Below are 25838 nucleotides of genomic sequence, written 5' to 3'. Positions count from 1 at the left end.
CAAGTACTGTGGTACAGAGTTTTCTAAATTTGACAAAAAGTAAATGCTAGGGAGGGGTTCTGTGGTACCTTGTAATACAGTACTAAGTTGATCTGAGAATAGGGCTTAGGAAAGCAAAGTATTTGAGGAAAGAAATGGCTGCACATAAAGATACCTTAGCCCCCTTTTCCCGGGGGGTGGGGCAGGGGCTTTATCAAATAAGCCTTTCACAAGTGGTCTAAATAAAATTGAGTACTCCATCTGATAAAGTAAATGTAGGGCTGTTTTCCTTGAACTAAAGAATTGGCAAGGGCTCAGTAAATATCTTTGTAATTTACTCAGTCAAAATAAAAATACTTAGTTGACACATAAATACCAAACTGGTGACCAAAGTGGCCTGTATTCAGATAAAAGATCAAATACAATAAGAAGCTTTATTTTATCGTTAGTTGAAATCATTGAAGGGCATTAAAAGCTTAGTTTTAAGACTTTTTCCATTGTGTGTCACTTGACAGGCATTATATTTTATTCCTGTTTTTTAAATCTGGAAAGGTTTTCCTCCTTCAGCTGTACAGAAAATGTTTTCTATTTGATGAGATATTTTTCAAGGATTTGAGGGCTGGTGCTAGGAATCAAACCCAGGGCCTTGAGCAGGCTAGGCAAGCCCTCTCTCATTGAGCTACATTCCCCAGCCCTGTTTCTTAATATTTGAAGAAATGATTTGAATGCCCTTAAGTCTCAGGTAAATAACATGAAAGAACAATTGAATAAATAATTGACATAACAAATAAACAAATAGTTCACAGTTGAATATCCATGATGTTTATGACTGGACATTTTTATATAATATAAGCTTAAGTGTTTTATTAATGACGTGCCTGGATTTTGTATTCTTTCTTAACATTCTCCATACAGATTTGGTTCTTTATTGATTCTTTTTTTTTTTTCAGTACCAGGGATTGAACTTATTGATTCTAATATAGAACTTCCTTGTTGAATTGAAGGAGGGTAACATATTGAAAAATATGCCTAATTGTTGAGGGACCAAGGTATTTATGAGGTAAAAGTTGACCCCTTTCCCGTCTTCTCTTAGAAGGTAGGCTCACATAAACATTTATGGAGTGCGTGAGCTGAGCACTTACTAGTGTTTCTCCTTTGTGGCAGGGAAGTGGAGGGGAAATCTTAACATTGTATGATTGTATCTGATAGAGACAAGTAGAACTGAAATTTATTTGCCACATCCCTGATAACATTGAACATATCAGGATTAGTACTAGGAATAGTCTTAGAAATAGTCTTTACAGTATTTGCTTTATTCTAATGTAACGTACTAGTTACTTGGGACCCAAAGAAGAGATACCATATCTACCTTTTTGGGAACCTAGTCTGTTTAGACTAAGAGTTACAGGTTCAGCTTTAAGGCTGTGGGGTTTTTTGCCAAACCTTTATTGGCACTCTCCTGGTTGGATATAATAGATTTGGGTTATCACAGTGGGACATATCAAGAGGAGAGACCCTCTCTTAGGAGTCAGATCCCACTTACACTAAACTCTTCCACCACTGGCTTCTGATTTGTTATGGAATAATATTGATTGGTTGGTTGATTGATTTTTTTTGAGACAGGGTCTCTTTATGTAGTTCAGGGTGGCCTTGAACTCACTATGTAGCCCAGGCTGACCTCAACCCGAGTGGTGGGATTACAGGTGTGCACCACCACGCCCAGCTAACGTTGAATATTTGACTCAGTGTGTGCAAGTCTATTGCAGTAAGCATAGTCATACTAGTGTCCCACTGGGCAAGGATAGAGCTCCTCAAAATTGATAGCAGGTTTTCTGAGAATGCCAGCCAAGAGAAGAGTTTTTTTTCAGAGACTGGAAATGTAACTGTGGACCATTTACAGCATCCACAGTGTACCTGGGGCTCTGCCAGGCACATGGAATCAAGAGATTTTTATTACACTGTTGTTGTGCTGTGAGACATTTTTAATGAAAAGTTTTACTAGTTTTTGGGTGATTTGGGTAAAAAGTGGAAAATCTCAAGGTAAATACCCACTTTTGCAATTGGTTTGTGAATATCTTGAATTATGTCATTTTTGGATAAATTCATACCCTCTCAGCCGTGAATACTTTTTGGCGCGTAATCCTGATTGCTTTATGTTAGAGCAGAACTTGAGGTTATCGGGAGATTTTAAATTCTCCTTTCCCCTAAAATCTGTTCTTCTCTGGACTGAGATATTGTTCAGAAGTTTGGAAACTGCACAGCACTGCATAAATAGAACTGTGCAATTGAGTACCGCAGGCCCCCGGAGATGAAACCCAGAGCTTTCAGTGCCAGAGATCTGGAGTATGGTCGGCCTTGGGAGACCAGAGTTCTGCCTGTCATTTATTACCTTTGATCTGAGCAAGTCGTAGAAGGTTTAAACTTTTATTTCTGTCTGAGCATCTCGGGGATACCAGGGAACACTTACAAGGTAGATGAGTCTTTTAAGTAGCCTGACTTTTCTCCTCTTGTCACTTTCATCGAGAGAAATCAGGAGGTGCCAGGGTTGTATGGCAGTGCTTTGAACTTAGACTGCTAAGAAATTAATGTTCTCTGCAGTAGACCCTTCAATGGATAGGCGAGAGAATGGATTGTTGTTTATTTACTAAGAAGCATTTTAGAGAAGATTCCAGATGTACTTAAATTGATTTCTTTTGCACCATAAAAGAATGCTATTGTTAGAATGTTTGCACATGCACATTAATCTGTACAGTTTCAGCTTACTTTACAACCAGCATATGCTAGGTGGATCTTGTTTTTGTTGTTTGTTTGTTTGTTTTTGGGGGGTACTGGGGATGGAACTCAGGACCTTGTGCTTGTGAGACAGGTGGCGGCACCACTGAGCTAAATCCCCGGCCCTGGATCTTGTTTTTGGATCCATTCTGACAGTGTCTTTTAATTGATGTCAACTTTTTATTAACAAATTTTTTGATTTTACATTATTAATAGAGAAGAAAAAAGTGTTCTAAGTCACAAACCCTTTTGTTAATAGATCCAGAAACGATATTAAGAAGTCTTTTGAAGCTGGGTGTGTGGGGCACACCTGTAATCACAGCACTTGGGAGGCTGATGCAGGAGGATTGCTGTGAGTTTGAGGCCAGTCTGAACTACAGAGCAAGACCTTGTCTCAAAAAAAAAAGCCCCCCAAAATAGTCTTTTGAACTGAGCTCGGTATATGACTATAATCCCATCACTGACAGAGGCTGAGGCAGGAGGATCACAAGTTCCAGCCTAGCAGGAATGACTTAGACCTGTCTCCAAAAAAAGTTTAAAAAGAGCTGGGGATGTAGCTCAGTGTGAGGGCCCCAAATGGATTCAACCTCTGGTACCACAAATGAATTAATAATAAAAATTAAGTTTTTTGACCAAATTTCTCCTGACTGTAATCCATTTATGTATATAATAGGGCTTTAGCAAAATTCTTGCTTGAATGAAAATGTAGCATAAAGAATTTGAGTACTTCCTTTTCCCTGACTTGCTTAATCTGAGGTCTGTGACTGGTGGGTGTAAGTAGTGGAGATATCAACCACTTCTTCATCCTGTAGTCTCACAGATGTCAACGAGATAGTAATTTCCTGAAATATGAGGTGATAGATATTAAATGAGCACTTATTTTGCCAAGTAGCTCGAGTTGTATTTGACCATTCCTTGGCCCTGAGTTTTACAAACTAAGGAGCAAAATTGAGAAAATGTATATACAGACACCTGAGAAACATTGATTGTTTCCCATTCTTCCTTTCTTTCACTGGTTTACTAATGAGGTTTTTTAACATAGTGTAACATTTCATTTTATTTTCCATGCAGGAAACCTATGAGAATATCCCAGGCCAGTCAAAGATCACATTCCTCTTACAAGCCATCAGGAACACCACCGCTGCTGATGAGGTAAGGTACTGCCTTAGTATTTGGGAATGTTCACATTCTTATGAAACAAGTCAGTGTGGCTAGATGATAGGTACAGTGGATAATTAAAATTACTTACTGCCAAAATGTCAACTAACTTACTTTCTTTCTTTCTTTCTCTCTTTCCTTCTCTTTCTTGCTTGCTTGCTTGCTTGCTTTCTTTCTTTCTTTCTTTCTTTCTTTCTCTTTCTTTCTCAGGGTCTCACTATGCAATTTAGGCTGGCTTTGAACTCACTATGTAGCCCAGGCTGGCCTTGAACTCACAGTGATCCTCCTGCCTCAGCCTCCTGAGTGCTGGGATTACAGGCATGTGCCACACACCTGGCTATTAACTATAATTTTGAATTTATTTGCTAAGAGCTATTTATGAGTTATGATTAATTTGTCAAAGTACTCTGGATTACAATAGTTTCCTTTTTCCACTTAAGGTGATATGGTCAGGGTAGGTAAGGGCTCATTGTTTCATAAGTAATTACATAAGAACTGTGTGAATTCTGCATCTCTAAAAATTGTTTTCTTGCATTGAAACAATTCATTCTTCAAGAAGAAATTAGCTCATTGAATTTCTTAATGTTACCAAATATATTTTCTAATCAGTTTAGGCTGGCACTCTCATGTTCTCTCATAGCACTGAGAAAGCAATATGAGCTGGGTATGGTGATGCACACCTATAATCCCAGCACTTGGGAGGCTGAGGCAGAAAGATTGCCACAAGTTTGAGGCCAGCATGAATTATAGAACAAGACCCTGTCTCAAAACAAACAAACAAAAAAAGCAGTATAAAAATGCACTAGGTTTTTTTTAATGGACATCAAAATGCCATTTCTTTACCTTATACTTTTTCTTTTGCTTTCTCTTTTTTCTTTTTTTGGTACCAGGGATTGAACTCGGGTCCTTGAGCTTGCAAGGCAAGCAGCAGAACCACTGAGCTAAATCCCCGGCCCATTATACTTTTTCAGTAATAAAGTGAATGCCAAATACATAAGGCAAACCTCTAAACAGTAAAATTCAATGGCTGTTTTGTCTGTTTCAGATTAACACATCTTAACTACTAAATTTTCTTGTTTTGGTGGGGTTTTTTTCCCCACTACTGGGAATCAAACTCAGGATCTTGGGCTTGTCAGGCAGGCAGGTGTGGTGCCACTGAGCTAAATCCTTGGCCCAGCTACTAAAATTTTAAAGCCGAGAATAAAATTACTGAATTTTTAGAAAACTGTATTAAACTTTACTTAAATCTTAATTTGATTTAAGAATTAGATGGTGGCTGTAAATTGGTCTCAATGTCTTGATTATGGCTTCATTGTTTTGGGAACGTGTGTGTGGGGGCATTGTATACAGTTTTTAAAACAAGAATTCTAACCAGTTTGAATTATTTCTATCTACAACATACATTAATTTTTTAAAAGTTTGGTATCTATTAAGATAAATATTTTCAGGACTTGTGGACATGTATTTTTGACAAAGTTGATTTGTTTACACAACTTGTAGATGAGAATGTTTCTCATATTGTGACAAGATTATCCCAACATTATATATTATATCATGTATCTAATTTTGCCTATTTTCTTTCATATTAAAGCTAATATTATTTACAAAAAAAAATTTGCTACCATATACTATTCAATAAAAAGATTTGCTGAAACACAATAGAGAAAAAAACGCAAGTATTATTTATGTAACTTTTTGTTGGTCACAGTTCCAAAGTAGTAGTGAGAGTAGTGACAACCTGGAAAAAAAATGAGAGCAGGAAAGATCAGATTTGACACTGTAGTGTTTCACTGGTTTAATACATCTTGGATTGCCGTTTGTCTCAGCTTTTCTTGATAATTCTCAGAAATTATACGTAATACACAAGTATATATTCCACACATTTAAAAATGGGAATCGAATGTACATTTTGAGGTTAATTCTTACTTTTTAGGTATTGGCAACTTGTAATGTTTGATAACATGCGAGAAGCATAAAGGTAAATGGATTTCCTAGTATCTGATCTAAGAGGCTAATGCAAATGGACAGTTATGTAACAAGGTAGGCCTGGCAAGGACCTAAGGCTTGGTGGAAAGCACTTCTCTTTCAGAGTGAGGGCCAGACGGCAAGGTAGGAAAAGAGCATTACGGGGTTTACACTGTAAGATGTATTTTTCTGACAAAGAATGTATATTAAAAATAGGAATTAAGGGGCCAGAGGTTTAGCTCAGTGGTTCTGCTGCCTGCCGTGCAAGCACAAGGTCCCAAGTTCAATCCCCAGTACCAAAAAAAAAAAAAAAAAAAAAAGAAGGAATTAAAGAGCATTTTTTCCTTGCTACAATGTTCCCATTAGAATTGTGATGTGTTTAGGAGTTTCTCCCACCTATCAGTAAAAATGGCTTATTGGGTGGTACCTTCTGTTATGATAGACGTGTGTGGCTAGAGTTTTATATATTTCCCATTGTTTTTTAACTAAGTGCTTTAGAAATGAAGTAGGAAATTAGAAGAGTAAAGTATATCAATGGAGAATGAGTCTAGTTTGTTGGAAATATTTTCTCTGGTAACACATGAAGTTATCTATTTATAGGCTAGACAAATGGCTGCTGTTCTCTTAAGACGCCTTTTGTCCTCTGCATTTGATGAAGTTTACCCAGCTCTTCCATCGGATGTTCAGACTGCCATCAAGAGTGAGCTATTAATGATTATTCAGCTGGAAACACAATCTAGCATGAGGAAAAAAATTTGTGATATTGCTGCAGAACTGGCCAGGAATCTAATAGGTATGTATGCAAGTAGATTTTATTATGTTTTGAGGGGAGGGAGGAAAAGGGCCTTTCTTTTTTTTTTTTTTTTTTTTTTTAATGGAATCATTTAGAGGAAGATTTGTGGGTACCTCTCAGTACTATTCATTCTGTTCAAAATGAATGACATGGATTCTGCATTTAAAGCCAGAAATTACAGATGTTTATGACATTTAGTCACAGTATTTACCTGTTGGTATTCAAGACTTCCATATGGAAAAATAATTTTTTAGTTCACTTGAGAGATGTTACATTCCTCTTTAATCTGTACAGTTTTAGAAGTACAGGCTACCAAACAATATAACTTACTTTGTAGATTAAACTTGTCACTTGAAATAGAAATCAGTGGGCTCCAGGTGCTTTTGCTATTATATATGCACATTGATAAATTGTATGCATATGCTATTACACTACTATACTTTATAGATTATAAAATGCTTTGAAATATTTTTAAAGAATGAGAAAATGAAAACATTTTCTGAAATGCATTTTTCTAACAGTAAAAGTTTTGGTTAACCAAAAATATTAATAATGTAATTGCAGCTGAATATGATTTTTTTTGTTTGGTTTTTTTGTTTTGTGCATACTAAGCACACACTTCACCACAGCTGCACCCCCCCCCCAGCCCCTACCTTTTTTTTTTTTAACAGGGATTCATTGGTGCCACTACGCATTGTTCATTTAGATCGTATTTTTAATAGTTGAAAGGGTATTTCATAAAGATAGGGACTAAATGGGAGAACATTGTTGATTGTACTTAGCACATCATGACACTTTTAATCTCAACCAATAACGCCAAAGTTCTTGTTGCATTCAGCTAGCAAATTGTCATCTTTTTTTTGATACAAGATTCTTAGAAACTAATAGGGAAAATGCCAACTTTTTATATTTTAAATAAATGAATTCAAAATCTACTGGAACTCTTAATTTGGGTTAGTTTTAGATTACAAAATTCAATTTTTGGGCCAGGGATTTTGCTCAGTAGCGCTGCACCTGCCTCATAAGCACAAGGTCCTGAGTTAGATCCCCTGTACAAAAAAACCCCCAAAATTCTATTTTCAAGTTCTAAGCATGCAGGTGCAAATTTTTATAGGTGACTATTTCTGATTCAAGATCACTTAATAATAGAAACATTTTCAAATACTCAAAGTACCCAGTTACATTTTTTTCCAAAGTGGCTCTCTTATTCCCCCAAAAGTATTGTCTTTAAGCTGAAGTTACTATTTATTTTGTTGTAGCTGGGGCTGTAGCTCAGTGGTACAGCACTTGCCTAGCATGTGAGAGGCCCTGGGTTCAGTCCCCCAGCCCTGTGAAAAAGGGAAGAGTTTTATTCTCATGTCTTCTTAAGTACTACATTGGCTAGTCTGTTTCCTCCTTTCCTTCCTTCCTTTTTTTAATCCTTTAAAGAAATGAAGTATCACTAATTTGCTCAGCTTGGCCTCAAACTCAAGGTTAAGTCTTAAGATCTTGGTGATAATGTAACAAGTGAGTCTTGTAAGTAGCACAGTAACTTTTGTGCCTTTTTTTTGGTACCAGGTACTGAACTCAGGACCTTGCGCTTGCGGTGGAGCCACTGAGCTAAATCCCTGGCCCCTTGTGCTACTTTTTTATTACAAAATATCATTAAAAATCTGTACTTAAAGCACCTGCCTGGCAATTGTGAGGCCCTGAGTTCGATTCCCAGTACTAAAAGAAAAAAAGAAGGATAAAAATCTATTTGTCTTGTTAAAAAGTACACATATTGAGTGGACATGGTAGTACATGCATGTAATCCCGGTGCTCAAGGAGGCTAAAATAGGATCACAAATTCAAACCCAGCCTGGACAATTTATTAAGACCCTGTCTTTTTTTTTTTTTGGTACCAGGGATTGAAGTTGGGATCTTGCACTTGCGAGGCAGGCGGCAGAACCACTGAGCTAAATCCATGGCCTACCTCAAGACCTTGTCTTAAAATCAAATATAAAACAGGACTTGGGATGTTGCTCAACATGAAGACCCTGGGTTCAATCTCCAGTAATTGAAGAAAAAAGTCAGGGAGAGAGGAAGAAAATAATGAACATACTGATAACATCCTATAGCATTTAAAACTATGAAATACAAGCACCTGCTGTGGGCCCTGAGATTCTCACTCTGGTGTCTTCTCCAGTTTGAAAGTAATAATTTTGTTTTCAGAACCTTGCTACCAGTTCTTATCTCTGCCTGCTTTTACCCACCCCCCGTTTGGCAGTACTGGGGCTGGAACCTAGGGCTTTCACACTGAGTGAGGTACGTCCCCAGTCCTTAGTATTTTTGAGACAAGGAGTTGCTGAGTTGCCCAGGTGGCACTCAAACTTGTGGTCTTCCTCCCTCAGCCTCCCTCAGTGCTGAGATTAACAGGCATATATCACTGTGCCTAGCTTTTTAGACTTTTAATAACAGTAGTAGATACTAGGATTTAGCCGGTCAAATATTTGCGTAATTTAAAATATTACTTTCTCGTGAAACTCTCCTTAGAAATAACTTCTGCTAATAACTGTTTATGTAATCCAGATGCACAAGTTGTCTTTTTATAAGATGCCATTTTATGATTACAGTACTTAATTTTATTGGGATTTTATAAAATGTAGAGCAAGTGACGTTTACACTACTCCATATTTTACATGAGGCTTGTGAAATAAAAGGGTTCACCCTCGGTATTCTTGAGTCAGACTTGCATACTTTATGCTTGGATTTTTGTACTTTTAGATGAGGACGGCAACAACCAGTGGCCTGAAGGTTTGAAGTTTCTTTTTGATTCAGTCAGCTCTCAAAACATGGGATTGCGGGAAGCTGCCCTTCACATATTCTGGTATATACATCAAACATAATTTTTTTAAGTTTAATTTTGTGAATGTATGAAACATTGTAATTGATCAATTTAGCCTAATTTAGCTTTGGGAGGTAAAAAAATAATGCCTTTGATAAGCTTTGTATTTGTCTTGAAAGAAGAAAGGCTGTTTATTTCACACACTGATTTTTTTTTTTTTTTGTCTTTTATGATTTTGAGAATTTTCTTGGTTTCCTCTCCTTTAGTCTAGAGGCTAACAGTACCAAATATAGCTTTTAGATCACTACTGTTTTAATAATGGTCTTGAATAAGAAGAGGAGACTGCTAGTGAGTCCCCATTGTGTTTTAAGTGTCCTGTGACCTTGCTGCATAATATTTTAACAAACTTCTGTATGCTTATAACCAAATGGTTTAAGTTTAGAATTAGGTGATTCTTTTTTGCCCTCTATGTTAACCAGTTTTCTACTGTGTTTAAAATATGATTAATACATTGGATTTATAACTTTTCCAGTTGTAGGCTGTACACACAGTTTTTACACATACATTATTTTCTGCTTTAGTTGTCAAATGTATGTGGTATATTTCAGTAACCCAGAAGTAAACACCTTTCCTTTTAATTATTCACCAGATGTAAAGTAGAGTAGAACTTGGACTCCTACCTAGGGTCACCAGGGCTAGAAGCAGCAGGTAGTCAGAAAGCATAGTTACTGCCGTTACCTCTGAAGCCTCCCGGTTGGCTCTTCTGCTCTCCGGCACACAGCTCAGCTTCTGGCGGAGACCAGTTGGGAAGAACAGGAATGAGGCTGAGAATGGGCTGCAGAGTAGCCTCTGTGCCCGGCCTAACCTTGTGCTGCTTGTTCCCATTCACTCAGTCCAGACAGAGAACTGCCTAGAGCATACGTAGATGATGTCTGACCTAAAGATGAGTGTATGTTTTAAGTCAGGGAAACCGTTCATTAGAGTTTCTAACTTATGCTTTACAAAGATATAATGAAGTTTAAAGAATGCTCTTGAATCATCTTTTAGGAACTTTCCTGGAATTTTTGGGAACCAACAGCAGCACTATTTAGATGTCATCAAACGGATGTTAGTTCAATGTATGCAAGATCAGGAACATCCATCGGTAAATAATTTCAATTTCACTAATATAAACATCTTAAACTTGTGAAAAAAATTAATGTATTAGGAGATTAGGGTTTTTTAACATATTAAAATGTAAATGCTAGTTCTGTTGATAAGGAAAAATTTCATCTTGAGTGAGAAAATTTGACCTTGACTCTTTCAAAAATTGCTTGATTTCTTTTACTCTTTTATTTATTTAAAAAAAATTTTTTTTTTTTACTCTTTATTTTAGATCAGGACATTATCTGCTAGAGCCACAGCTGCATTTATACTTGCAAATGAGCATAATGTTGCTCTGTTCAAACATTTTGCAGACTTGTTACCTGGATTCTTACAGGTAAGAAAATAGTATAGAATAAATTGTCATTATATTCCGTATTGCTTTTCGTTGGTTTAATTTTCATCAGAGTTCTGTAGTACAGACATTCATTTATAGAGTACATATTTTTTGCCAATTATATGCTGGTACTAGGGTTACAGCAGTAAAGACATGCAAATCAGTCCCCATTGAGCCTACATTTATTGCACTGGACTCTTTTTACTCCTTGAAGTATCCAGTTACAGAATTTTTCTATATTGCAAATAGTATAAGCACTTATATTCTTAGTATTAAATAACCACATAGGTTAAATTAATCAGATAACCTAAGATTCAGCACCCATTTTATATAAGGAGAAACTGCAGAGGAGAAGATTAAAAATTTACCCAGAATCACAGTGTTAGTAAAGGGAAGAATCACAATTCAAACAAATCAGATCGTGGTGTCCTTGCTGTTAAGCCCAGGCCTTGTAATTGTTTGCATTGTAAAGTAAGTAGTTTGTGATTAACTTATACTAGTTCCCACAGGCAGATTAATGCTTTAAGGACGCTTTTTGCCTTATTCAGAAAGCAGAATAAGATTGGATCACTTAAGCTAAAGATTCTCACCTTGTCAGACTTGAAATCCCCCCTTTTTTTGACAAATATTTTGTAATTTCCCGAACACTATCCTAAAATGAAGCACATAGGTAATCTAACTCAAGTAAATGCATGATTCTTTAAAAATATCAGTATATCCTGCCTCGCAAGTGCAAGGTCCTGAGTTCGATCCCTAGTACCACAAACAAACAAAAAATTAGTGTATCACTACAGCTAACTACAAAGAAGAAATAGAGTAATTTTTAATGAAATGACCTACTTTTCCATACAGAAATGCTTATATGACTACACTTGAAAATCATAGTAGACTAGGTGATTTCTAAGTGATCCATGCAAATGTAATAGCTAAAACTGGACTGATACAGAAGTATCATCGGCAAATTAAACACCAGTATTATTGCTTATGTTGATGATACAATTTCTTGAACAAGCTTTGGACAAAGCAATGTGTGTGTCCATTCTTGATTTTGTTTGTTTTTGTTTTTTGAGACAAGGTCTCCATTAGTTCAGGGTGGCCTCAAACATGCAATGATCCTCCTGCTTCAGCCTCCTGAGTGCTGGGATTGCAGGCGACCGTTCTTGATTTATATGGTAGTTAACTTTTGTTGGGTATCACTATATAGTCCTCCTTTAGTATCCCTGGGGATTGATGCCAGAACTTTTTTTTTTTTTTAACGTGTATAAAATGTTGTGTTATTTACATATAATTGATACAGACTCCTCAGGTATAGCTTACTTATAATACTTAATAGGATATAAATGCTATATAAATAGCTGTTGTATTGTTTAGGGAATAATAAAAAGGAAAACAGTTCTTACATGTTTAGTATATGTGCATATTTTTTTCCAGATGTTTTTGATCCTTGCTTGTTTCAGTCTGGGTACAGAGGACCAACTGTACATTAAAACCAGTAAAAAATAATTTGTGGCTCAGGTTCTAGGTTCACATGATTTTCCATTTTTATAAATTTTTGGCATTTCTGAGATGCATTGCTGAGATGATCGTGTGAATCCTTTACAAGCTTTCGTGTCACAGGTGCAGGACAGTATCCCTGGTTTTTGCTCAGCCTTAGTCATGTGACAACTAGGAAGCATTCCTGGAAGCACAGCCATTGAGAGCTTCCGAGTTAAGAGGGTTGAGTGGAGCCGAAATTGAAGGTTTCTGTGTGATAAAAAGTTTTTAACAGAATTTAGTGGAAGTTTTCTCCTCATGTTGTCACAGTGAAAAGATAAAATTCAGTGATAAAACTTCCAAGTGTATATGCTGTCATTTAGTGTTTTATCTAAAATCTTTAGTTACTGCTTAAACCTAATCCCACGGATTCTTATTCCTTTGGATTTTAGGGTAAGTAAAATGTTCACCAGAAATTAATGTTAGATTTTACAGTGTGCCCTTAGATACCACAGTGACCAAACTTCACATTAAAGAGAAATAAAATGGGTAGTCTGGGCACTCAAAGGGCCTAGTATTGGTGTGTGTATGACAGAGTAGGACATGGTTATAGAAAGGAAAGAGGAAGGGATTCTGTGTGGTTATAAAAGAGTTCCTTGACAGTCTTAAGTTTTGTTGTGGTAGTTGTTAACATTGGTTTCATTTTGACTTAGGTTTTTAAAGTGTTTGACACATAGTAATTGTACACATTTATGAGGTACATTGTGACATTTGGGTACGGTGTATAGTAATCAAATCAGAGAAACTAACTTATCTAGCACCTCAGACATTTATTACTTCTTTGTATTGGGAGCATTCAAAATCTTTTCTGCTAGCTATTTTGAAGTAAAGATGCCCTCAATTCATTGTTGTGAAGCATAGTTACCCTACTGTCCTATACAGAACATAGGGAGTTTTACTTCCTGTCCCACTGCACTACTATGCATTAACCACACGCACACACACACACACACACACAGTTTTCAGGCTTTGGTAACCATCATTCTATTCTGTACTTCTATGAGATCAACTTTCTTAACTTCCATGTACATATAAGAACATACGATATTAAAAAAGGACATATGGTATTATTTATGTCTGTCCCCAACTTATTTGAGTTAACTGAATATCTTTCAACTCCATGTTGTCGGAAATGAAGAATTTTCTGCTCTTTTATGGCTGAATAATATTCCATTATGTATGTATACCACATTTTCTTTTTCGATTCATCCATCAGTAGACACCTGGATTGATTCTATATCTTGGCTGTTTGAGTAGTGCTTTGTAGTACTACAAATGTTTCTTCAACGTACTGATCTTAATTCTTTTGGATATATATACACAGTAAGGAGATTGTGGTAGCTCTGTTTCTAGTTTTTTAAAACACTTTCATACAGTTCTTCCATAATGGCTATACTAATTTACATTCCCACCAACAATGTATCAGAGTTCTTTCTCCATGTATGGCATTTGTTACTGTCCTTTTGGTTTTTTGAGGGAGGATCTCCCTTTGTAGTTAAGGCTGGCCCTGAACTCACTGTGTAGCCCAGGCTGCCCTAGAGCTCACAACAATCCTCCTACCTCAGCCTCCCAATTGCTGGGATTACAGTGTGTGCCACCACGCCTGGCTCCGTTATTATCTTTTTTATTATAGCCATTCAAGTTTAGTAATAGTCCTCTGTTGACTGCCTCCTAGGGATGTTTTGGCTAATGAGGTATCATAAAATGAGTCTTTTTTTTGGTACCAGGGATCGAACTCGGGTCCTTGCACTTGTGCAGCAGGTGGCGAAACCACTGAGCTAAATCCCCGGCCCCATAAAATGAGTCTTGAATCCAGACTTTTTTATTTCTGTTCTTTCTCTAGGCTGTAAATGACTCGTGCTACCAGAATGATGATTCAGTCCTAAAATCCCTTGTTGAAATCGCAGATACTGTTCCAAAGTATTTGCGTCCTCATTTGGAAGCAACTCTGCAGCTAAGTCTGAAGGTAAATGAAGTACTTCAGTAAATGCTGTGTTTCATTTTTCAGGCAATACCTTAAAATATTAAGTGTGTATCAATGTGTCTTTGTAGTTGTGTGGAGACACCAGCCTCAGTAACATGCAGCGCCAGCTTGCCCTGGAAGTGATTGTGACCCTCTCAGAGACCGCAGCAGCCATGCTAAGAAAGCATACTAATGTCATTGCACAGACTGGTAAGTCAGGGGTTTTCAGAAGCTTATGTGTAATGTGACAGAATTGCTGGATAAATTCCTGAAACTTATGTGATTTCTCAGATTTCTTGAGAATATAATGAATGTCTCCTTCAAATTAGATAAAACTGGCATGCATCTCCATACATGTATTTTTGGACCCAGTATTGTGGCTTAACTTTTAAAACTTTGCAGACTCTTGCAACCTCTTGTTAAAAGTAGAATTTCTGTAGTGGACAGTGTGATAGACTCTGTTGTATCATTTATATGTTAAGTATTTAAGAAAATTAATATTCAAAAATAATTCAGCAGGAATATATAGATATCGTAGCAAATTGAAAATCAAGATTACATAACTGGTGTTACTAATGAAGAGAGGATTGGCACACAGATCTGACACTGATCCAGGCTGGCTTCACTATATTATGTTGCTTTGTTTTATATTCTTTGCAGGAAAAACTTACAAAACTATCATACTTGATCTTAGTGGTTTGGAAATACTACTTTAAAGTTTCATTGTGTCAGAATAAGAACTTAGGAACCAACCTGACTGCTTTCTGACCTAGCCATTTCTTCACATGCCAATAGGTATTTGAACACTAGGTTTGGAAAGTAATTATATTGCTAGATTTATTTTGTAGCATCACCTTTTGTTATACTGAAGTAGTGGTCAGAATTTCAGGAAATTTTCCCATCAAAGACAAGAAGAAGGGGCCGGGGATTTAGCTCAGTGGTTCCACCGCTTGCCTCACAAGCACAAGGTCCTGGTAAACCCCCTCCCCCCCAAAAAAGAAGAAGAAGGGAAGCATCCTCACTGTCACTGTTCCTGTTGTACTGACAGTTCCAGATGGTGCATTGAGATATAAAATAAGAATTAGAAACAAAGACGCTGTGTGTTTTTTAGGGTGTGTAATTGTCTACCAAAAAAGGAGGTAAATTGTCAGAATTGATCAAAGGATTTAGCAAGATTGTTATATATAAGAATATTAAAAAACAGTTCCTGTATATCAATAATAATTACTTTGCTAATTTACTAGAAAAGGAAAAACCGCTCGTAATTGAAAACCTGATTCAAAATCAAAAGATGTGTAAACCTTTAGGGAGAAAATAGAATAACACATTGAAAGACTAGTATAAGAGGTAAACTTTAGTTCTTCTCAACAATAAATCCAATATCATTTCAGTCAAAATCCTAATAGAATTGGTCATAATAGAATGGATCCTAAAATTGGTACAAAGGACACAGGTCCTGGACAATGGGAAAAACAGTCTTCCAGCCCCATGTAACATAATAAAAAAATGGGGGTTGATTAAAGACCTAAATATAAATAACATTTGACATGTAAAATGTAATGGTACAGAAGAATTTTTAAGACTGTCACAAACCATAGATACAAACACTACTATGTTTGCAAATACTAAGTCAGAATCTTTTGACCAACTAAATATTTCAAATTAAAAAACAAGTCACAGACTTGAAGAAAATAATTGTAAGAGCACACAGTCAACAAAATTTTGTCATCTAGAAAACAGACAAAGGCCAAGAACGGGAAAATCACGGAGGAGGATTCTGTCCTCAAGAATGAACAGTCTCAGTAGAAGCAAGTGTAGTTGTGGGACACATTGTCAGAAAGCCTGGCAGTTGGGGTAGTGACAGCGGCACTGCTGCTGCTCCTCCAAGGACTGAGTCCGGCCCCAGCGCACTGAGCACACTGTTGTGAAGTCAGGCAGGCTTCCTAGGCAGCTTCCAAAACAGTGTAAGTGTATGCAGCAGCTGAGGGGAGTCTTCAAGATTTCTAGCAGTACTGAAGATAGTTGGAACAGTTTCAAGCCCAGGCTCACACTTGCTGAGGAGGAGACGTGCAATAATCTCATCTAATCGAATTCTAAGAAGAAATTAGAAACAAATTGTTTATCAGCAGGATTGAGTAGTTCTTTTATCTGTTGGATTATATAATTAATGAAGTTCTCGTGTTGAAAGAAAAAGCAAATTGCTGAAGGTACATACAGTATGATAGCATTTAATGTATTTGTAAAATCTCAAAATAGTATGTGATTTTGTATACAAGTTTAGAAGTCTAGTTCAATGTAAAAACAGTTTGGGAATGAGAGACACTTTGTGACACTTACCTCTGGTGAAAAGAAGAGGAAGGGAATGCAGTAAACTTTGGGAATCGTAGTGTTTGACTGTTCTTAATGTTACCTTTAAAAAAAGATCTAAAACAATTAACACATGCAAACAGAACCAGTCAGATTTTGGGGCACCAGCAAATATGTACTGGTCCTTTGATAGCCATGGGAGATTACTTCCAGGTCCCTTTTATAAAATAGCACAGTACTTATATGTATAACCTTCTCACAACATCTCATATACTCTAAATCCTGTATTTGGTTTTTTTGTTTGTTTTTTGTTTTGGTACTGGGGATCGAACTCTAGGAACCTTGCGCTTGTGAGGCAGGGCGGCTTGTGAGGCAGGGCGGCGGAACCACTGAACTGAATCCCCAGCCCTAAATCCTGTATTTGTTAACTTACATGAAATAGAGTGTAAACACTGTGTAAACCCTTAAACTGTAGTGTTAGGGAAGTAATAACAAAGACAAAAGGTGTACTTGTTCAGTACACAGCTTCCCTGAATGCTCTTGATCTGAGGTTGGTGAAATCTAAACGTGGAAGCTGTGGATGCTGAGGGTGGACTGTAATTAGTTACCTTGCTTCACTTTCTTAGAGGCAAAGTAAACTCTCACTTAAAATTCTTGTTTATAATGAAGGTGATACTGACAAGGTTACAGGAAGTCACAGTCTGAGTGTGAACTGATTCTTCGCTTTAGTTCCTCAGATGTTAGCCATGATGGTTGATCTGGAGGAGGACGAGGACTGGGCAAATGCGGATGAACTAGAAGATGATGACTTTGATAGGTAATTGCACACTGAGTGTGGGCCGAGGGGCTCGGGCCAGCCCGCCCAAGAGGGCAGGGAGCGCTTAGGGCTGTGAAGCCCTGTGTGATGTGTGTAACCAGACGTTAAAGTTTTTATAGGTATTATTTTATTTTTCATATATAATTTGTATTTGAAATTTTATGTTCTTTAGTCAAAGTTCTTAAAGCATAATTTACTAGTAAAGAATAGTACGTGTAACTGTATTTTGTAATCAGAAAAGATACCTGCAACAACAAACTTGAAATACAGCAAATAAAGTTGCCGCATTTTTTACTTTTTCATTCTAAATTTTCTTCAAAACTCAGAATTTCTTTTAAAATATACATGAACAAGCTTTATTATGATTCTTTTATATGCATAGGCCTCACTTTAAAAGTTACTTAAGCAAAATTTCCTACAAGACATTATTTTTCCAATATAATGGAGTCTAACTTTAGGACTCAGGGTGTAGTGATGAGATTTGTCCACTGGGTGACAGTGACACTAGAATTACTGTAGTGTTGACTCATTCGAGCTCTGTAGGCCCCGTGAATACCGATTCCTGTGGAAAAGTCATCCAGGATCTGTACTGGCAGAGGTGATAGCAGCACCTTACATGTGTATGAAACAGCACTTCCAAGCTGTTACTTTAGTTGACTTTCTTCAGTTGTCCCAAAGGTGTATTACTTACAGATACAGAATGGAGAGTTAAGGTTGAGTGATTTATAAAGATCAAAATCTATAATAGATAATGTGAAATAGGAAGAAAAGGCCTAAAGGGGAAGTGGGAAGGGTAGGGGAAAGGAAAAAATACGAGAAAAGGAAAAACATGGAAACAGCATCTTTGTAAATAGGGAGGGATGGAGGGGTTGAAAGGAGGTCAGGGGAATTGGGAAAAATAAGAGCCAAGATACATCATGTGCAGGTACAAGTTCCCAGTGATGTATGTCATCATATGGTATACCTAAAATATACCAGTAGACTTAATGAATGAAAAAAAGATTGAGTGATTTGTCTGAGGTTACATAGCCAGTTAGTGAGCTTAAGTTAAGGTATTCTAGCAGTTTTCTCTTACTAACTATAGAATATATGCTGCGTTTTGCAGCTTAATCTCATTATTAAACATGAGTGGTTACAGCCCCGACACTACTGAAGTGTATTAAAATAAACTTCACTGGGCTGAAGAAAACACTGGGGTTAGATCAGATTTCCTTTCTGTGATTCAATTACTGCAACAGGCTGCTACCTGTCCTTTAATTTGCCCTGTAAACAACACTTAAATATACACTGTATGATTTAAGACACTTATTTTTCTGGGCTTGATAAGATTTTCTTACCAGTGCGTTACTTTAATTGATTTTTTTGCATAACTTTTCAGGATCCAAATTTTAGATCCAAAAACCTATTCTAAAGATCATTTATAGTTTCATTCTACTTACAGTTTTATCTTCGTGGAGCAGTTAAATGTTACATACATGGCGGATTCCCTGCTAATCTTGCATCTCTGAGCCAGAGTAGCTGCAAGTGCTTCTGTGTACTAAGCTCTTTCCGTTTGCAGTGAAGCCTGTGCATGGTTTTTTGCAGTGCCCCTGCATACAAGATGAATAAGCTGGCAATGAGGGGAAAATTTGTCCCTTCTGAGCACCCCTTCCAGTTTCCTAGGCTCTGTCCACTGCTAAGTGTGAGGGATGTATTTCTAGAAAGTGAGGTATAATTAGCAGCTGCTTTTTACGTCTGAGTTTTGAGAAGATTCACATTCAGGACTTCTTAAACTATAGTACAGCATGATAAAAGTTTTTATTTACTCTGTTTTCAGCCGTAGGGTTTTTAACCCACAGCTTCAGTAGCACATGCAAAAGACTGCTTGAATTCTTTCTCTGTGCTAGTGTAGTAGCATATTTAGAGCACTGTTGTTTGCACACTCTGAATGTATTGTATATGTTAATTGTCTTCAGCAATGCAGTGGCCGGTGAGAGTGCTTTAGACCGGATGGCGTGTGGACTTGGTGGAAAGCTTGTTCTGCCGATGATCAAGGAACACATTATGCAGATGCTTCAAAACCGTAAGTTGTCTGTGCTTCAAATGTGACAGTGGTGGAATATGACTTTCTAAATCTTAAATCTGAAGACTTAATCTTTGCCTTTTATAGATGCTTAACCTAATTCTTATGTTCTACTGATGAAATCTTTAGTCCTTTTTGGAACCATGTCTTATGCTAAAGAATGTTGTTCTTTACAGCCAAGAATATTATTCAACTTTGCCTTCACAGAGTTGGCTTCATTACAAGAGAAAATTTGTAGATTTACTCCCTAGCCAGAATATTTTTTTTTTCCTTAAATTCTTTTATTGGTACATTTTAGGTATACAATACGTTTACATTTATCATTGGGTGCTTGTACCTGTACATGATGTATCTTGGTTCTTATTCTTTCCCCATTCCCTGTGCTCCCTTCACCCCCTCCACCTTTCCCTATTTACAAAGACTTTGTTTCCATTTCTTTCTTTTCTCATAATTTTTCCTTTCCATTCTTTCCTTTCCCCTTCCCTTCCCACAACCCCCACCCTTTTGGACCTTTTCCTATTTCAAATTATCAATTATTCATTATTAATCCTTTTAATCCTTATTTACACTTTCAGTTCCTCACTACAGAAAACTATTCGGTATTTACACGTGTGTCCTATTTATTTCACTTAAGCGTATGGCCTCAATAGCATCCATTTAGCTATAAATGATTCTAGTTTCTCATTCTTTATGGCTGAGTAGTACTCCATTTTATAAAAAAACCACATCGTCTTTATCCAGTTTCCAGTTGATGGGCACTTGGGCTGTTTCCAAGCTTTTTTTTTTTTTTTTTTTGGTCCTGGCGATCGAACTCGTGTCCTTGCACTTGCAAGGCAGGCAGCAGAACCACTGAGCTAAATCCCCAGCCTCCAAGCTTTAGCTCTTATAAACTGTGCCGCTATAAACATGGGTGCACATATATCACTGTGGTATGATTCTTTTAATTCTTTTGGGAAGATCCCCAGTAGGGGAATAGTTGGGTCAAATGGGATCTCTAGTCCTAGTTCTTTGAGGTATCTCCATACTGATTTCCACAGTGGTTGCACCAGTCTGGACTCCAACCATCAATGGAGAAGGGTTCCTTTCTCCCCACACCCCTGCCAGCATTTGTTATGTGTTGATTTCCTTTTTTTTTTTTTTTTTGTATTAGATTCTTTTATTGGTACATTGTAGGTATACAACACAATTACATTTCTCATTGGGAATTGTACCTTTATATAATGCATCTTGGTTCTTATTTTTTCCCCATTCCTAGCCCTCTCTTCACTCCCTCCACCCTTCCCTATTTACAAAGACTTTATTTCCATTTTTTCCATTTCTCATCACTTTTTCCTTTCCCTTCTTTCCTTTCCCCTGCCCCTCCCACTACCCCTACCCCTTTGGACCTTTTCTTCCTATTTTACATTATTCATTCTAATGATTGGTACATTTTAGGTATACAATATAATGACATTCATCATTGGAAATTTGCACCTTTCCATAGTCTCTCTTGGTTCTTATTTTTCACCCTTGCCCAGCCCTCCCTATTTACAAAGATTTTGTTCCTATTTTTCCATTTTCTCATATCCCATCCCCTTCTATCCTTTCCCCTATCCCTCCCACTTCCTTCCCCTTTGCCCCTTTTCTTCCTATTTCACATTACCTATTATACATTTAGTCCTTATTTACACTTTCAGTTTCTCACCCCAGAGAAACTATTCGGTATTTATACATGTGTGTCCTATTTGTTTCACTTAAGAGTATTGCCTCAATGTGCATCCACTTAGCTATAAATGTCTCTAATTTCTCATTTTTTATGGCTGAGTAGTACTCCATTTTATAAAAAAAACCACGTTTTCTTTATCCAGTCTCCAGTTGATGGGGATTTGGGCTGTTTCCAAGTTTTAGCTATTACAAACTGTGCTGCTATGAACATGGGCAAACATATATCACTGTGTTATGATTCTTTTAATTCTTTGGGGAAGATCCCCAGCAGTGGAATAGTGGGGTCAAATGGGACTTCCAGTCCTAGTTCTTTGAGGTATCTCCATACTGATTTCCACAGTGCTTGCACCAGTCTACACTCCCACCAGCAGTGGAGCAGGGTTCCTCTTTCCCCACAGCCCCGCCAGCATTTGTTACTGGTTGATGTCATGATAGCAGCCATTCTTTCTGGAGTGAAGTGGAATCTCAGCATTGTTTTCATTTGCATCTCTCAAATGACCAGTGATGTTGAACATTTTTTCATGTATTTATTTGCTATTTCTACTTCTTTGTCTGAGAAATGTCTGTTCATTTCAGATGCCCATTTTTGGACTGGGTCTTTAAATTTGGGAGGTCTGATCTTTTTAAGTTCTTTATAGATTCGAGATAGTAGACCTTTGTCTGAGGAAGAGCAGGTGAAGATTTTTTCCCACATTGTGGGTTGTCTCTTCACACTGCTGGTGGTTTCTCTTGCTGTGCAGAAGCCTTTTAATAAGAAGAGATCCCACTTGTTGATTGCTTGTGCTAGTTCACGGGCAACTGAGGTTTTGTTCATAAAATCTTTTCCTACACGGATGTCTTCAAGGGTTGTACCTAACCTCTGTTCCAACTGGTTCAGAGTTTCTATTTTAATATTTAGATCTTTAATCCATTTTGATTTTAGTTTAGTGCATGGTGAGAGATATAGGTCTAGTTTTAATCTTTGGCAAGTTGAAACCCAATTTTTCCAGCACCATTTATTAAAGAGGCTATCTTTCCTTCAGTGAGGGTGTTTGGCTCCTTTGTCGAAGATGAGATGGCTGAGTGTGTCTGGCGTTGTTTCTGCATCTTCTAATCTGTTCCACAGGTCCTCCAGTCTGTTTCTTTGCCAGTACCATTCTGTTTTTATCACAGTAGCTTTGTAGTAGAGTTGCAGGTTTGGGATTGTGATACCCCCTGCCATGTCTCTGTTACCTAGAATTGCTTTTGCTATTCTGGGTCTCTTCTTGTTCCAAATGAATTTTTGGATTGTTTTCTTGAGGTCCATGAAGTATGCTGCTGGGATCTCAATTGGAATTGCATTAAATCTAGGTAGCAGTTTTGGAAGTATGGCCATTTTCACTCTATTAATCCTTCCTACCCAGGAGCAGGGGATGTCTTTCCATTTTCTGATATCATCTTCAATCTCTCTTTTCAGAGTGCCATAGTTTTCAGAGAAGAGGTCTTTGATTTCTTTCGTTAGGATGATTCCTAGGTATTTCAGTTTTTTGGATGCTATTGTGAAAGGAATTATTTGCCCTATTTCTCTCTCAATGAGTCCGTCATTTGTGTAGAGGAAAGCTATTGATTTTTGTGTGTTGACCTTGTAACCAGCTACTTGACTGAATTTGGTTATGAAGTCTAGAAGACTTTTGGTGGAGTTCTTGGGGTCTTCTATATAGAGTATCATGTCATCTGCAACTAATGACAATTTGACTTCTTCATTACCTATCTTTATTGCTTTTATTTCTTTCTCTTGTCTAATTGCCGTGGCTAATGTTTCCAGAACTATATTGAACAAGAGTGGTGATAGTGGACATCCTTGTCTTGTTCCTGATTTCAGTTTTTGACCATTTAGTATGATACTGGCTGTTGGTTTTTCATAGATGGCTTCTATCAGTTTGAGGCAGAGATCATCTGTTTCAATTTTTTGTAGGGTTTTTATCATAAATGCATGTTGGATTTTGTCAAATGCTTTTTCTGCATTGATGGAGATAATCATATGGTTTTTGTCCTTGGCTCTATTGATATAGTGTATTACATTAATTGATTTTCATATATTGAACCATCCCTGCATCCCTGGGATGAATCCCACTTGATCAGGGTGTATGATCTTCTTGATGATCTTCTACATTCTGTTTGCCATTATCTTATTAAGGATTTTTGCATCTCTGTTCATTAGTGAGATTGGCCTATAGTTCTCTTTTTCAGTTGGGTCTTTCTCTGCTTTGGTCACTTAGTTTGTTTTTCTTTAACATTCTTATTTATCCTGAAGAGGCTTGTCAAAAGCCATTGCCTCTTTTTAATGATGTAATTATCTCCCTGGATCTTGGATTATCATCCGTCACTGCCCCTCACCCTCAAATTTTAGTCTTCTACTTTTTGGGGGGTGGGGGTTGTTGTTGTGTTTTGTTTGGTTTTTTTGGTACTGGGGATCGAACTTGGGTCTTTGCGCTTGTGGGCGGTGGAACCACTTAGCTAAATCCCTGGCCTAGGGTGGGGGAAGTTGGGGGGGGGGTTGGGACAGGGCTCACTATGTAGTTCAGCTTGGCCTTGAACTTCCTGTGCAGCCCAGGCTGGCCTTGAACTTGTGATAATCTTCCTGCCTCAGTCTCCTGAGTGCTAGGATCACAGGCATTGCGCCATCACAGATTGCTTGACCTACAAGAGCTGCTTCGAAGTATATCTTGCTTTCCAGTTTTAAGCTGAAGAAAGTGAAACCTGGGGATAATAAAAGATTGCCCAAGGCAAGAAGCAATCAGTGTTCCTTCATTGATTCACTTAACTTTTCATGATTTGTTGTGAAAGTGCTTGTGACTTGCCTTAAAGAATTTGTTAACACCTCACTCCCTAGGTGTAGAAGGCTTTTCATTTATGGCAGTGAACTGGTTTTGTTTGGTTTTGTGCTAGTGAGGATTGGAACCAGGGAGTACCATACTATATTCCCAGGCCTTTTTATTTATTTTTGAATCAGGTTCTTGCTAAGTTGCCCAGGCTGACCTCCTACTTATAATCTGCCTGTGGCAGCCTCCCAAGTAGCTGGGGTTAAAGATGTGTGCCACCACGCTCAGCTAGCAGTGAACTCTTTAAGAAGGAGTTGTTGAATGTATGACTTTGAGCAACTAAATCTTTGGCGCCTTGGTTTTCTCATCTGTAAAATATGAAAATGATTGCCCTACACCCTGTTTGAAGATTAAGATTTATTTAATGTATGTGAAAAATGCCCCAACAAGTATAAATGATGCGTATTTTCCAGTATGAAAACATACAATAATTAATGCTACTGGGGAGCTAATTTGGATATCTGTTTATACACAGCATTCTGTAGTTTTTGCCCCTCAAAGTATGTTTTTACCTAGAAAACTTAACAGGTGCTTCTACTTTATTTCAAGAAGTATTTTCATTGTATTTGCTATAAATAATAAACAGTAAAGTTTTTTAAACCTTATAATTCAAGGGATAACCATTTTCACATTCCTCTGAAATTGCCATTGTATTCTGCAGAACTTGCTTCCAGGTACTCTGCACAATGAGAATATATGAAGTTTTTTGTTTTCCCCTGAACCAAATAATATCAAGTATACATTCCATTTTTTCTTTAGATTAAGTCCAATATGTAAAGATTAGTAGATACTCATGTCTTCATTTCTAAAGATTATTATTCCTCAGTTGAGAAATTGTGACTTAGTATGTGGAGTGAAGAAAGTCAATTAAAAGCATAAATAGTGTTTTTTTTTTAAATAATAAAGTTTTTTGTTCTATGGTGCTGGGGATTGAACCCGGTCCTTGCACATGCTAGCCAACTTCCACCATTAAGCTACATCTCCATCCCTATGAATAGTAAAGTTTTAATGTTTAACAGAATAGTAGGAAATTTTCCGAATCCTTTGTAGTATAATTATTTACTTTACATCAGTTTTGTGCTCGTCAAAGTGATAAATGAATCTGGAATAATTTAGATTTTTCTACAGTTTAGTCTGGTAGACTTGGCAATTTCTGGTTTTAGGACCATTGTAAAAATTATGAAAGATCCAAGAGTGCTTTCGTTTATGTGGGTCATATCAATGTTTACTATCTTAAAAATTACAAGAGAAATACTTTATTTAAAAATAATAATCATTATTAACAGAAACATTAGGAAGTATGACTATTTTCTAAAACATGAAGAACAGCTTTGCATTTTTATGAATGTTTAAATAGCTAAATTGCTGTATGCTTCTGCGTATTCAGTCTCTTGGGACTTCACACATGTTCTACTGAAATAATGTACTCCATTTGTTCCTTCCAAATGAGAATGAGGGCTATTACGGGAATAGTTTGACACCCCTTCCCGAAGAACTTGAACTTGAGAGAATCCCAAGGTTCTTGGGTCCCACTTTGAGAACCTTTGTTACCGTCACTAGACCTAGACCACACCATTGTTATAGATTTATATGCATCTATCTTTTTTTTTTTTTTGGTATGTGCATCTATCTTGTTTTGTTTGACAAACAATTTGAAGG

The 25838-nt window shown here is 37.1% G+C and overlaps 1 protein-coding gene across 5 annotated transcripts in view; it reads left to right on the top strand.

The window, feature by feature from the left end:
* The window catches only part of Ipo5 (importin 5), a 139292-nt gene that overhangs the window by 95917 nt on the left and 17537 nt on the right, over positions 1-25838 (top strand). For 3 of the 5 annotated variants that reach the window (XM_087193069.1, XM_087193068.1, XM_087193067.1), the window contains 9 exons: positions 3823-3903; positions 6475-6667; positions 9413-9515; positions 10521-10617; positions 10849-10953; positions 14330-14452; positions 14539-14659; positions 17486-17573; positions 19529-19635. In XM_087193069.1, coding sequence (XP_087049195.1) covers positions 3823-3903; positions 6475-6667; positions 9413-9515; positions 10521-10617; positions 10849-10953; positions 14330-14452; positions 14539-14659; positions 17486-17573; positions 19529-19635 — 1018 coding nt within the window. Of the gene's footprint in view, positions 1-3822; positions 3904-6474; positions 6668-9412; positions 9516-10520; positions 10618-10848; positions 10954-14329; positions 14453-14538; positions 14660-17485; positions 17574-19528; positions 19636-25838 lie in introns of those variants that run through there. The other 2 variants (XM_087193070.1, XM_087193071.1) reach the window with 2 other exon arrangements.

This window comes from Heterocephalus glaber, unplaced genomic scaffold (genome assembly GCF_053883595.1).
Source record: "Heterocephalus glaber isolate CG9 unplaced genomic scaffold, H.glaber_assembly_v1.0 deba00001578, whole genome shotgun sequence".
NCBI lineage: Eukaryota > Metazoa > Chordata > Mammalia > Rodentia > Bathyergidae > Heterocephalus > Heterocephalus glaber.
This window is presented reverse-complemented; position numbering and strand designations above follow the sequence as displayed.